At 41.4% G+C, this 11839-nt stretch overlaps 1 protein-coding gene across 1 annotated transcript; it reads left to right on the forward strand.

The window, feature by feature from the left end:
- Nucleotides 1-8406: 8406 nt before the first annotated feature.
- Nucleotides 8407-11554, forward strand: dtx3l1 (deltex E3 ubiquitin ligase 3L1). Its single transcript, XM_024374685.2, has 5 exons — nt 8407-8629; nt 8778-8860; nt 8967-9121; nt 10679-10890; nt 11216-11554. The coding sequence occupies exons 2-5, from the start codon at nt 8785-8787 to the stop codon at nt 11283-11285; spliced, it is 513 nt and encodes a 170-aa protein (XP_024230453.1). The 5' UTR covers nt 8407-8629; nt 8778-8784; the 3' UTR covers nt 11286-11554.
- Nucleotides 11555-11839: the final 285 nt, after the last annotated feature.

The following is an 11839-nucleotide window of genomic DNA, read 5'->3' on the forward strand; positions in this document are numbered from 1 at the left end:
TTTACTTTATACACTGCTGCTACCTACAGTAACCTAACCTGTACACGGCCAGGTCTCTGACCTCCTCCCTACAAGCGGGCTCATCGTTGTTGATGATTTGGCCTACCAGTGTTGTTGGAAAACTTAATGATGGTGTTGTAGTGCTTTGCCATGCAGGCATGGATTACAGGAGGGGACTGAGCACACACCCCTGAGGGGCCCCCGTGTTGAGGATCAGCATGGTGTGGCAGATGATTTGTTACCTACGCTTACCACCTGGGGGCAGCCCATCAGTATGTCCAGAATCCAGTATGTCCAGAATCCGTGTTTAGTCCCTGGGTTCTTAGCTTGGTGATGAGCAAAAAAATATTTTACCTTTATTTAACTAGGCAAGTCAGTTAAGAACAAATTCTTATTTACAATGACAGCCTACCAGGGAACAGTGGGTTAACTGCCTTGTTCAGGAGCAGAATGACAGATTTATACCTTGTCAGCTCGGGGATTCAATCCAGCAACCTTTCGGTTACTGACCAAGTACTCTATTCACTAGGCTACCTGCCACCCCACTATTGTGTTGAATGCTGAGCTGTAGTCAGTGAATAGCATTCTCACGTAGGTGTTCTTTTTGTTCACGTGGGAAAGGGCAGTGTGGAGTGCAATAGAGATTGCATCATCTATGGATCTCTTGGGGCGGTATGCAAATTGGAGTGGGTCTAGGGTTTCTGGGATAATGGTGTTGATGTGAACCATGACCAGCCTTTCAAAGCACTTCATGGCTACAGACGTGAGTGCTACGGGTCGGTAGTCATTTAGGCAGGTTACCTTGGTGTTCTTGGGCACAGGGACTATGGTGGTCTGCTTGAAACATATTGGTATTACAGACTCGGTCAGAGACAGGTTGAAAATGTCAGTGAAGATACTTACCAGTTGGTCAGCGCATGCTCTTAGTACACACCCTGGTAATCCATCAGGCCCTACAGCCCTGTGAATGTTGACCTGTTTAAAGGTCTTACTCACATCGGCTATGGAGAGCGTGATCAAACAGTCTTCCGGAACAGCTGATGCTCTCATGCATGCTTCAGTGTTGCTTGCCTCAAAGCGAGCATAGAAGTAATTTAGCTCATCTGTTAACCTCATGTCACTGGACAGCTCGCGGCTTTGCTTCCCTTTGCAGTCCGCAATAGTTTGTAAGCCCTGCCACATCTGTTGAACACCGGAGCCAGTGTAGTGCGATTCAATTTTAATATCATTTGCTTTTTGGAATTTTGAAGTAAATATAATTATTTCCATATTTATGTTATTAAAAACTACTGCAATGTATAGGGGCAGTACACCAAAATTGGAAATAAACTTTAAATGTAATGTACAAAGAGTGATTCATCTGTTTTATCCTGAGACAATTACCAAAATATGGCATCATTTTCTTTATTGACATACCCCACAGCCAGCATTAGCATCGCTGCTAGTGAAACAATGGGAGTGGTAGGGCCTGTGGCAGGATGCTTCAAAAAGCATACCCAAATCCTCAAAGTCACTTCAACCCAAATGATATAGCAACCAACATACCATAACAAGATGCGTATATATAATATTGGTGGGTATTATAGGAATTCTGGTATTAATATAACATTTTCAGTAGGATAACTCTTTTTCGGGGGAATACACACCAATACAGCACTATATGTGCATTCAGAGGGTATCTGGTTTCTGTATTACAGCTCTACTAAGTATTCATAGTGCTGACAGACTTTTATGAGCTGTTTAGACTGCAACTATGCATATATCTAAAGTAATTTCTATTTTGCACACGTCATACCCAGTTATAACCCTAGGTGAGTACATAAGGTGCTCCATCTCTGCAGGTATTTTTGTATTTATTAGGATGCCCATTATCTGCTGCCATGACAGCAGCTACTGTACTCTTCCTGTGGTCCAAACAGGATTAAAACAATTACTTTACAACAAAACGCAACAGCCTACATCCTTAATAGCACAATAAATCATACGTGACATCATTACATTATTATGCTATTATTACACCTCTACAACATAAACTGTACAATAACACAATACAACAATATTACAATATGTGTGTGTGTGTGTGTGAGAGAGTGTTTGTGGGATCTGTATATCAGGTCAAAATCACTCCAACAGGTCCCCCTCCACCCTCTGACGATATGTACAACTTAAAATGATGTCACCAGAGAAACCTGGATTGAATAAATACTTTGTTTATATTTGCCCATTGAATAACTACACTCTCATAAAAAAAGGGTTACAAAAGGGTTCTTCGCCTGTCTGTGGAAAAGGTTCTGCATGGAACCTAAAAGGGTTCTTCAAAGGGACACCCAAAGAACTCTTTTAGGTTCTAGATAGAAAAAAAGGTGCTAAGTGTGTACTTTTCAGAGAATACACACCAGTACAACTGTGTAGACCATATCTGAGTTCTGTATTGCAGTTCTATGAAGTATTTATACTATTGGCAGACTTGTATAGATACACAAAAATAAGGTAATTTTGGTTATGTACACAGTCTTACGATACGTGGTCTAGAAAAGTACAATCTTAGGTGAGTACATGGGAAGTTATATCTCTGCAGGTTATCTGTCTATCTGGTCAAAATCACTGATGCAGGTCCCCCTCCACCTCTGGTGGTGTGGATAACTTGTTATCCAGAGAAACCTAGATTCAAATTAAGGTCCTATCTTTTAAATTACTATAGGTAGAATTAGGTGTTTTTGGCTGGGGTCAAAATGACCCCAAAGGACTTGGATTTTTTAGTTCATGTGGATACTGAAACACAAAACAATGGTTTAGATTTGAGTAGTTACCCGTGTCATAGGCTATCTTAGTATGTGAGCTTATTGCTCCCCTTTATAGACTACTCTGGTGGCAGCAGTGGCCTTATTGTCTCACGGGTTAACCTAAACCATGCCCTCAGTTTAACCCAGGTGCCTGCCTGCCTGTCAACGCCAACAGCAGAGGCGTTATGGAAAGATACAGCCAAAGACCGTCTTCATCCCAACTGGCATCATACTCCCTATATAGTGCACTACTTTTGACCAGATCCTTATGGGCCCTGGTCAAAAGCAATGCACTACATAGGAAATAGGGTGCCATTTGGGACATATTCAAGATATAGACACATCCTGAGTCGGAGTTGGAGGAGCAAATTGGTGCTCCCGCATTCCGGGCCAGTAAGTGTACCAGGTGGTTATAAACAGACCATTGAAAAACTGACATTAGATCAGACAGCCTCTCTGAGAGATTGGAGGTTGTCGGCAGGACCCAGGGCCACTGTACAGGTGTTAGTCAGTTGTGCTGCCGTGCACACAAGCATGTTCTCTTCTCTGTGTTGTTGGACTCTTAAAATACTGCAGAGACTGTAACATGGAGGTCAAAAGTACCCTCTAAGAAAAAGGTGCTATCTAGAACCTAAAAGGGTTCTTCAGCTGTCCCAATAGGAGAACCCTTTGAAGAACCCGTTTTGGTTCCAGGTAGGACAATTCTTTTGTTTGTGGAACCCTCTGTGGAAAGTGTTAGCCTATGGGGACAGCTGAAGAACCCTTTTGGAACCTTTTTTTCTAAGAGTGTAGCTAAAACAAAGATTTTGAATGTATTAATTTTCCCCCTCTCCATCTCTCTGAGTATCTTTAGGGTATTCTATTGTTGATTAGACTCAGTCTGGGTAGAGATAATCATGAATCACATTAATTTCTTCCAAATGTTAATGAGACCTGCGTAGAATCAGCACTAGCATAATGACGTGGGTGCTCATGCATGAGTATCTTTTTGTACTGTAGTGTCTTTTCGTGTTTTGTCAACGTATTCTATCTACATACCAGATTTAGTTGTATGTTTGAGTGTGTCTCTAGCAATACAGTGGTATCAGCCTTACCCCTGGGCTAAGAAGCAGGGTTGCTAAAGGGTTTGATATTCCACAAAACAGAGTGTATTTTCACCTAGGCCTTAATGTTCTAACCCCTGAGTAATAGTATGGATAGCCCTAAGGTAGGTAGCTAGGAAACTCAATTGATGAGAAGGAGATCCCCAGAGACTCTAGCTCACCAATGACCCCTGAGGCTGTGTCCCAAATGGCACCCTATTCCTTATTTCGAGCACTACTTCTAACCAAAGCCCTATGGGCCCTGGTCAAAAGCAGTGCACTATACTGGGGTTGGGGTGGGACATAGATATACAGTGATATATTTTCTAGCCTTAATATTTTCGAATGTATTATTTACATAATCTGGAACCCTGATCAAGGGAGATTAAAGCCTTGTTTACAATTTGTGCTAAAATGTGAGTTTCTTGATCCAATCATGATAATCCAATCACTATCTGATAAAGGTCTGTCGTTTCTAAACATTGTAATAAAATGCCTCTGTCCACTGTGTCTGCATTGTGACCAGATTAGCTGGTGCCTCCCTGTATGCAAATTATTTGACAGATATTCTTTTTAAAAAAATCTGAATTTATTTTAAGATAATTACGGATGCCAAAAGTCAATGGTGCTACCTGTCAATGATTTTAGAGGCCATTATGATGATGATTTTAATGGTTTTAGCAACCAGATCTGTTTACACGAGATTATATACAGTATATTATTCAAAGTAATGAACAAAGTTGTTTTTTTCTGACAGCCAATAGAAGCTCATCATAACACACCCCTTCTTACACAGAGGGTCGAAGATCATACCCAAAAGACATGTTAACCTCCCCTGTTAGTGGTAATGGTCAGAGGTTAGCATGTCTTGGGGGTATGATCTTTGACCTTCTAACTTTCTCATTATTCACAATTCATTCAGGATTATCCATAATCAGATTAAATTCTTATTTATAATAAAAGGTACTCTAAAATGACACTACATTATTTACCATTCATTTCTATTGGGCAAATAAAAATACATCTGAAACGGAACCAAAACGAACTGCAAATGCATCCAACAAGTTTGTAGACTGATTGTCACAGGATTCTGCTGTTGAAGGAGAGGCGGACCAAAACGCAGCGTGGTTATTGTGATACATCTTTAATAAAGATGAAAATAGAACAATATACAAAAAAATAATAATAATAAACTTGAAAAAAACAAAAACAGCCCTATCTGGTGTAACAAACACAAAGACAGGAACAATCACCCACAAAAACCCAACACAAAACAAGCTACCTAAATATGGCTCCCAATCAGAGACAATGACTAACACCTGCCTCTGATTGAGAACCATATCAGGCCCAAACACAGAAACAGACAAACAAGACATCCAACATAGAATGCCCACTCAGATCACACCCTGACCAAACAAAACATAGAACATACAAAGCAAACTATGGTCAGGGTGTGACACTGATGTTGTCATTGCATGTTAGGAATATGTTTAGCATGCAATATAAACTCAGCAAAAAAAGAAAAGTCCCTTTTTCAGGACCCTTTCTTTCAAAGACAATTCTTAAAATTCCAAATAACTTCACAGATCTTCATTGTAAAGGGTTAAAAATACATTTTTTCCATGCTTGTTCAATGAACCATAAACAATTAATGAACATGCACCTGTGGAACGGTCGTTAAGACACTAACAGCTTACAGATGGTAGGCAATTAAGGTCACAGTTATGAAAACTTAGGACACTAAAGAGGCCTTTCTACTGACTAACACCAAAAGAAAGATGCCCAGGGTCCCTGCTCATCTGTGTGAAAGTGTCTTAGGCATGCTGCAAGGAGGCATGAGGACTGCAGATGTGGCCAGGGCAATAAATTGCTATGTCCGTACAGTGAGACACCTAAGACAGTGCTACAGGGAGACAGGACAGACAGCTGATTGTCCTCGCAGTGGCAGACCATGTGTAACAACACCTGCACAGGAACAGTACAGCCGAACATCACACCTGCAGGACAGGTACAGGATGGCAACATCAACTGCCCGAGTTACACCAGGAACGCACATTCCCTCCATCAGTGCTCAGACTGTCCGCAATAGGCTGAGAGAGGCTGGACTGAGGGCTTGTAGGCCTGTTGTAAGGCAGGTCCTCACCAGACATCACCGGCAACAACGTCGCTTATGGGCACAAACCCACCATCGCTGGACCAGACAGGACTGGCAAAAGTGCTCTTCACTGACAAGTAGCCGTTTTGTCTCACCAGGGGTGATGGTCGGATTCACATTTATCGTCGAAGGAATGAGCGTTACACCGAGGCCTGTACTCTGGAGCGGGATCCATTTGGAGATGGAGGGTCCGTCATGGTCTGGGGCGGTGTGTCACAGCATCATCAAACTGAGCTTGTTGTCATTGCAGGCAATGTCAACGCTGTGTGTTACAGGGAAGACATGTCTGTGGAACTTGGTCAGTTTATATCTCAGTTGTTGAATCTTGTTATGTTCATACAAATATTTACACATGTTAAGTTTGCTGAAAATAAACGCAGTTGACAGTGAGAGAACGTTTCTTTTTTTGCTGAGTTTAGCTCAGTATTTAAATTATTTATTTAGCACAATCATTATTTCTCATCTTTATCTAGGGCGTCAATCATTTATGTATATCTACGTTTGCGTGTGTCTGTGTGTATGTGCCTGCCTGTCTGTCGGTCTGCTTGTGTGTGGTACCTCTATCTAGCTATATTGTGTCATCTATAAAGTGTAACCCCACATACATCATTGGAAATTAAAGGAAATAAATGTGATTCAAATCCATAGAGTACCTGTCATTCTCTCTCATTGTAGCCTAGTGTTTATCAATGCACAGTGACCCCTCCAATTGGCTACTGACTGACTGACCAACCCCTCTTAACCTGTTAGAAAGATGAATCATTTGTCAGCCACACTGAGGTACAGTATTCCCTCTCTCTTCTGTCTCTCTTTCTTATATATATCGCTTTCAAAGAGTGGGGTTTCAAACTGTATGTATACAGTTTGAAACAACGAAGGAGAGAGAGAGAGAGAGAGAGAGAGAGAGAGCTAGAGAGAGAGAGAGAGAGAGAGAGAGAGAGAGAGAGAGAGAGAGCTAGAGAGAGAGAGAGAGAGAGAGAGAGAGAGAGAGAGAGAGAGAGAGAGAGAGTTAGAAGGAGAAAGAGAAAGAAGACAAAGAATATTTAAAAAATGTAGACATAGAAAGTGAAAGTAACAAAAAAGGCTGAGCAGGGTGGGGGCAAAGAATCTCCTTAAGGAACATTGAAGGCGCTCAAAGCATCACCACCCAGACAACAAAACTATTCCTGTTGAACTAGGTCGGTAGCGAACTAGTCCTGTAGAGCCCCGCTCCCCGTCTCCCACTCTGAGCTGTGGACTTAAAGGCAGCTGAGGGCAGAGAAAAAGCCTATCTCTCTTCGTCATTTGACCATTCCTCCTATGCACTTATTATTGTCCCATAGGACTTGACTTATAGCCCAGGGATACAACTCCAGTTATTGTTTGTATCAACACTTGCACCAAGGTATAGACGAGAACGAAACACTGCCCAAAAGAAAACATGTACCACTGTGTAAAAAAGTAATCTACATTTAAATCTGCAATATTACAGGCAGGGGTATACAAAATAAATACACTGGCAAAAGAAAGCAACTTAAAAATTTAAATATACACTATTCTGTCTTCGTTAGAGTAGTAGTGTGCGCTCGTCAGGGTGTTAGTTTGTCTGTCAGTGGGTGTGAGACAATACAATTTTGTAATAGTGTCAGAATGTCTAATAACGAAAGTACTGTATACTGTCTATCAGTCAGTCAGTGACTGCTCCTGTCTTCACTTATAGAGCTAATGTGCATGTTAACAACATCTCCATTGAAGGTTGCTCATAACCCCATTCACCAAACATTTAAAGGAAACATTTAAACAACACTGTAATTTCAACCAGTGCATGATACTAACTGACATGGTAATCTATGTCCCCATCACACTTACTCCTAAAACACAATAGGACCAGTCTGCCACACCCAGTGACCCACAACACCTGTATCATGCATGACTTGACCTGTCTGGGGAGTTTGGAGCGGTCTGAAAGAGTTTTGGTCTACGTTGACATCTATTTGAAGTCACTGTACTGATAGAAAGTCCCATTTCCTGTTGTAATAGCCATTCATTTATCAGTCTAATTAAATTGTCGATGCCACCAAAACACCCGTAAAACACATTTTGAGAAATGGCATTGGAGAAAGTGTAGCCTGGTCATTGATGACTCAGTTGACAATTCAAGGAACACAAGAGCTCAAGAACATTGTAACGAAGGTGAAGAATAACAATCTACTGTAGATTAAGGCATTTAAGGCATCAACACCAACCCATCTAAATGTGATTAAGAAGGAACCAACAATAAACCACATGATAATGTCTACTTTCTGCCACGCCTCCTTTTGTTGTGAGGCTGAACAAGGAAGAACCTCAACCCCTGTGCATATACTTGCCAAAAGTACCTCCCGCCACACCCACCCGAACACACATGACAGGACTGCCAGCACTACTGTCAAAAACATTTGACCGCAGCATAGTACTCAGGTGACAGCTTGGTAGAGGAAACAGAGTTACTCAGACCCAGTCCCAGACCGTAATGGTTAGTATTGGGACGAGCTGAATGAACGTGGTCTGAGCTACAGGACCAGAGGAGAAAATAAGGCCCTTGAGGAGTAACAAGGCTGCAGACACCATCACACAGTTGAGTGATACAGGTGAGGACTAAGTTTAATAGATCTTGGCAATCGCCAACCATCAGACTTGCTGGATGTTTTCACAGTTTAATACTACAATGTCTTCATTGAAATAGTTCAAATCCTCTCTTACTGAATGGTACATTGTGTTATTTCTCTCCCCCCACAGCCCTGCTATGGGTGCTAAACAAGAGAAAATGTACTGCACCAGGTACTTGGATGGTCAGGGACCCCCAGCACTGATAGACCAAGGTACACTACCTGGATATTCTTCTCTCTCTCGCTCATCCCTTTCTTTGTCTCTTTAATGCTTAAGATTGAACTCTGACCCTACCTGGTTGTGTGTGTCTGCCCCCAGCTAATGGGGATGTGAAGGGGAGCTATGCTGAGGTGTCAGAGGGCAGCCAGCCAGAGGGACAGATGACATGGGTCATTCTACACAGAGACCTCCCTGGTTACCCAGGGGACAACACCATACAGATCAATTATGTTTTTGCAGATGGAATACAAACAGTAAGTTAGTGTTAAAACAAAAGGCTTCAGTACTTAGCATGTATGTATTATACAGAATAGCATACATCATATAGCCTGGTCCCAGATCTGTTTGTACTCTTGCCAACTCCATTGCTGTCTTTGTTAAGCCAAACGTGCCAATGAGTGACAGGAGGAGTTGGCATGATAGCTCAAATTAAAGTTTGAAGTTCATTTGCCACGTGTTGGATATTTTACTCCCTTTACTCACTCATACTGTTCTATTCGAAGTGTTTTTCCACTTCTGAGTGTTCTGAGGAAAGAGAAACGCATTCTACAGGTGCTTATAGAGAGTTTGGTGACATTCCGTCCTGTTGATGTGATGATGTGGTAAATCAGGTTAGGCTAGTCGCTAGTCATTGAGACGTTGCATACCACCGGGGAGGAAGCACAGAATGGGTGATGTAATGCATTCACTACAAGTCAGCAACTAGCATGAAGGAAATCAAATATCTTTGAATGTATTCAGAACAGGTGCACCCCACTGGGCAAAAACTGGCTGAATCAGCATTCGTTCCATGTCATTTCAACAAAAAAAGTAAATGTGATGATGTTGAACCAACCCAACTTCTAACCTAAGTCCAATGTCATTGTGACATTTTTTATTGATTTCACGTTGAATTTACGTTAGTTTATAATGAAAAGGAACAAACACGACCGGTTACCCGGCTTTAACTTTACCACTAATAAAAAGGAAAACATCAAACAGACAGGAGTGTACATAGTATTGCATCTCAGATTTTAGAGGTACAGTCATTCATGCCAGCTATTTGCTAGCCTTTTGGGGGCCCTAAGTAACATTTTGTTGGGTCCACCCACCTTTTGGCAATGCGTTTTAGTGGCCCACCTATTGATGACGGAGAGACTAAATTGAAGTTTTAGAGTTATTTTCTACACATTTTGCCTTGGGGCGTAGAGAAAATGTTGCAGTTTTTAAGCAAGTATGCTGCAATTCTATACATTTTTCCATGACTTAAGCCAGCCTTTTTTTTGCAGGGGGGATTGCATCAGCAGTCACTCAATTAGCCCATGTCAGCTAAAATTATTTAGATTGTTAAGTCTACACTCTTAAAAAAAGGGTTCCTAAAGGGTTCTTCGGCTGACCCCATAGGAAAACCCTTTTTGATTCCAGTTAGAACCATTTTGGGTTCCATGTAAAACCCTCTGTGGAAAGGGTTCTACATTGAACCCAAACAGTTCTACCTGGAACCAAAAACATTCTACATGGACCCAAAAAGGGTTCTTCAAACTGTTCTCCTATAGGGACAGCCGAAGAACACTTTTAGGTTCTAGATGACCCCTTTTTTTTTAAAGAGTGCAGCGGACAGCTTTCTAAACTTGTAGTAATCATGGTCGAATTAGCGAACGGGGTGGGGCCCATTGATCATCAGTTATCATACTATAAACTGCAAACACTTGCCTCCAACCTATGGCAAAATGTGTAGATTTGCAGGAAATCAGCTGTAAAAATGGAAGTTTTAGAGGTATTTCACAGATCCATGATTATTTTGGATTTATTCAGATATTCTGATTTTACAGGACAAGCATCCCAATCCAGGGCAGACGTTTTTGGGAATGAGGACATTGGCGTATTTGCCCGACAACCGCGATGGAAGGAGGATCCTGGGGCTATTGGATAAGGCCTTCTACCAGAGGCTGGTCTTTACTGTAGCAACCAATGAGAATGGAGAGGATATGGTCACATGGGCAGATATACCCCATAAAACAACCCCTGACGCAGGAAAAGACAGGTTAGTGCTGGATGTGTGTGCTACAGAGCAATAGAAAAAGGCAAAGTTCCCATGTTAGTGGACTCTGCATTCACGGTAAACCCTCCATACATTTCGGCTCAATCGGAAATTACCTTCACATTTAAATAATGCTATAACACTGAACTTTGGTGATACAGATTGAATCAAGCCTTAAATGATTTATCTTTAAATACTCACTTTAAATCTATTATGTCTGTAAATCTATGTAATCTGTCTGACCCAGTGTTTCATCTATATTAACTCTGCATCTGTACACACAATTTACTTTAGTCATAGACATTCATTTGTTTTTCTGATAATTCAGTCACAGCTATCCAGACCCAGACTACCTGAAAACAGCGAGGAAAATACTGAAAGACAAAGGCATCGAATGAGAGGCGACTAAGATCCAATCAACATCAGTTATCAACACTGTCAACGTCAACAGTAATGTCTGAAAGGTGCTGAATGCTCTGTCGTAGCCTACAGGTCCCGGTGTACATTTATTTTAGACCTCTACAGCAGGATTACGTACAAGTATATTAGCTGCTGTAATGTATCGTGTCGGTTTTGTTTCTTGAAAGCTTTGATAATATATTCATATTTTAGACTACAGGGTCCTTATGTGCAGAATGTACAATAAATAGCTGTTTGCTGTACACTCCCTCTTGTGGTTGTTTATGTCTCTACACTCACTGTGTTTCCCTCCAAAACCAGCTCATAGGCACCTTGTTCTTCAGGATATAGTAGTCTGACATATGTCAGTGGTTCCATAAAGATAACAGCATTCATTTGAAAACTAAGGTTTGTCACATATCTACACACCAGTCTCTCCAAACCACACAAATGACTTTTAAGCACAGGATGCTTCCCAACCTTTGTCTACCTCCCTGCAACAACACCCTAAGCCCTAGCCCCTTTTCCTGAGAAAAAAAGTTTACCCTCTCAT

This window comes from Oncorhynchus tshawytscha, linkage group LG16, assembly GCF_018296145.1.
Source record: "Oncorhynchus tshawytscha isolate Ot180627B linkage group LG16, Otsh_v2.0, whole genome shotgun sequence".
NCBI classification, from domain to species: Eukaryota; Metazoa; Chordata; class Actinopteri; order Salmoniformes; family Salmonidae; genus Oncorhynchus; species Oncorhynchus tshawytscha.

What these genes read in the sequence shown, in the direction of transcription:
- dtx3l1 (XM_024374685.2), top strand. Translation starts at nt 8,785, where the DNA reads ATGGGTGCTAAACAAGAGAAAATGTACTGCACCAGGTACTTGGATGGT. An exon ending in CCCAGCACTGATAGACCAAG is followed by an intron (nt 8,861 to 8,966) that starts GTACACTACCTG and finishes GTCTGCCCCCAG; the next exon opens with CTAATGGGGATGTGAAGGGG. An exon ending in CCTGACGCAGGAAAAGACAG is followed by an intron (nt 10,891 to 11,215) that starts GTTAGTGCTGGA and finishes CTGATAATTCAG; the next exon opens with TCACAGCTATCCAGACCCAG.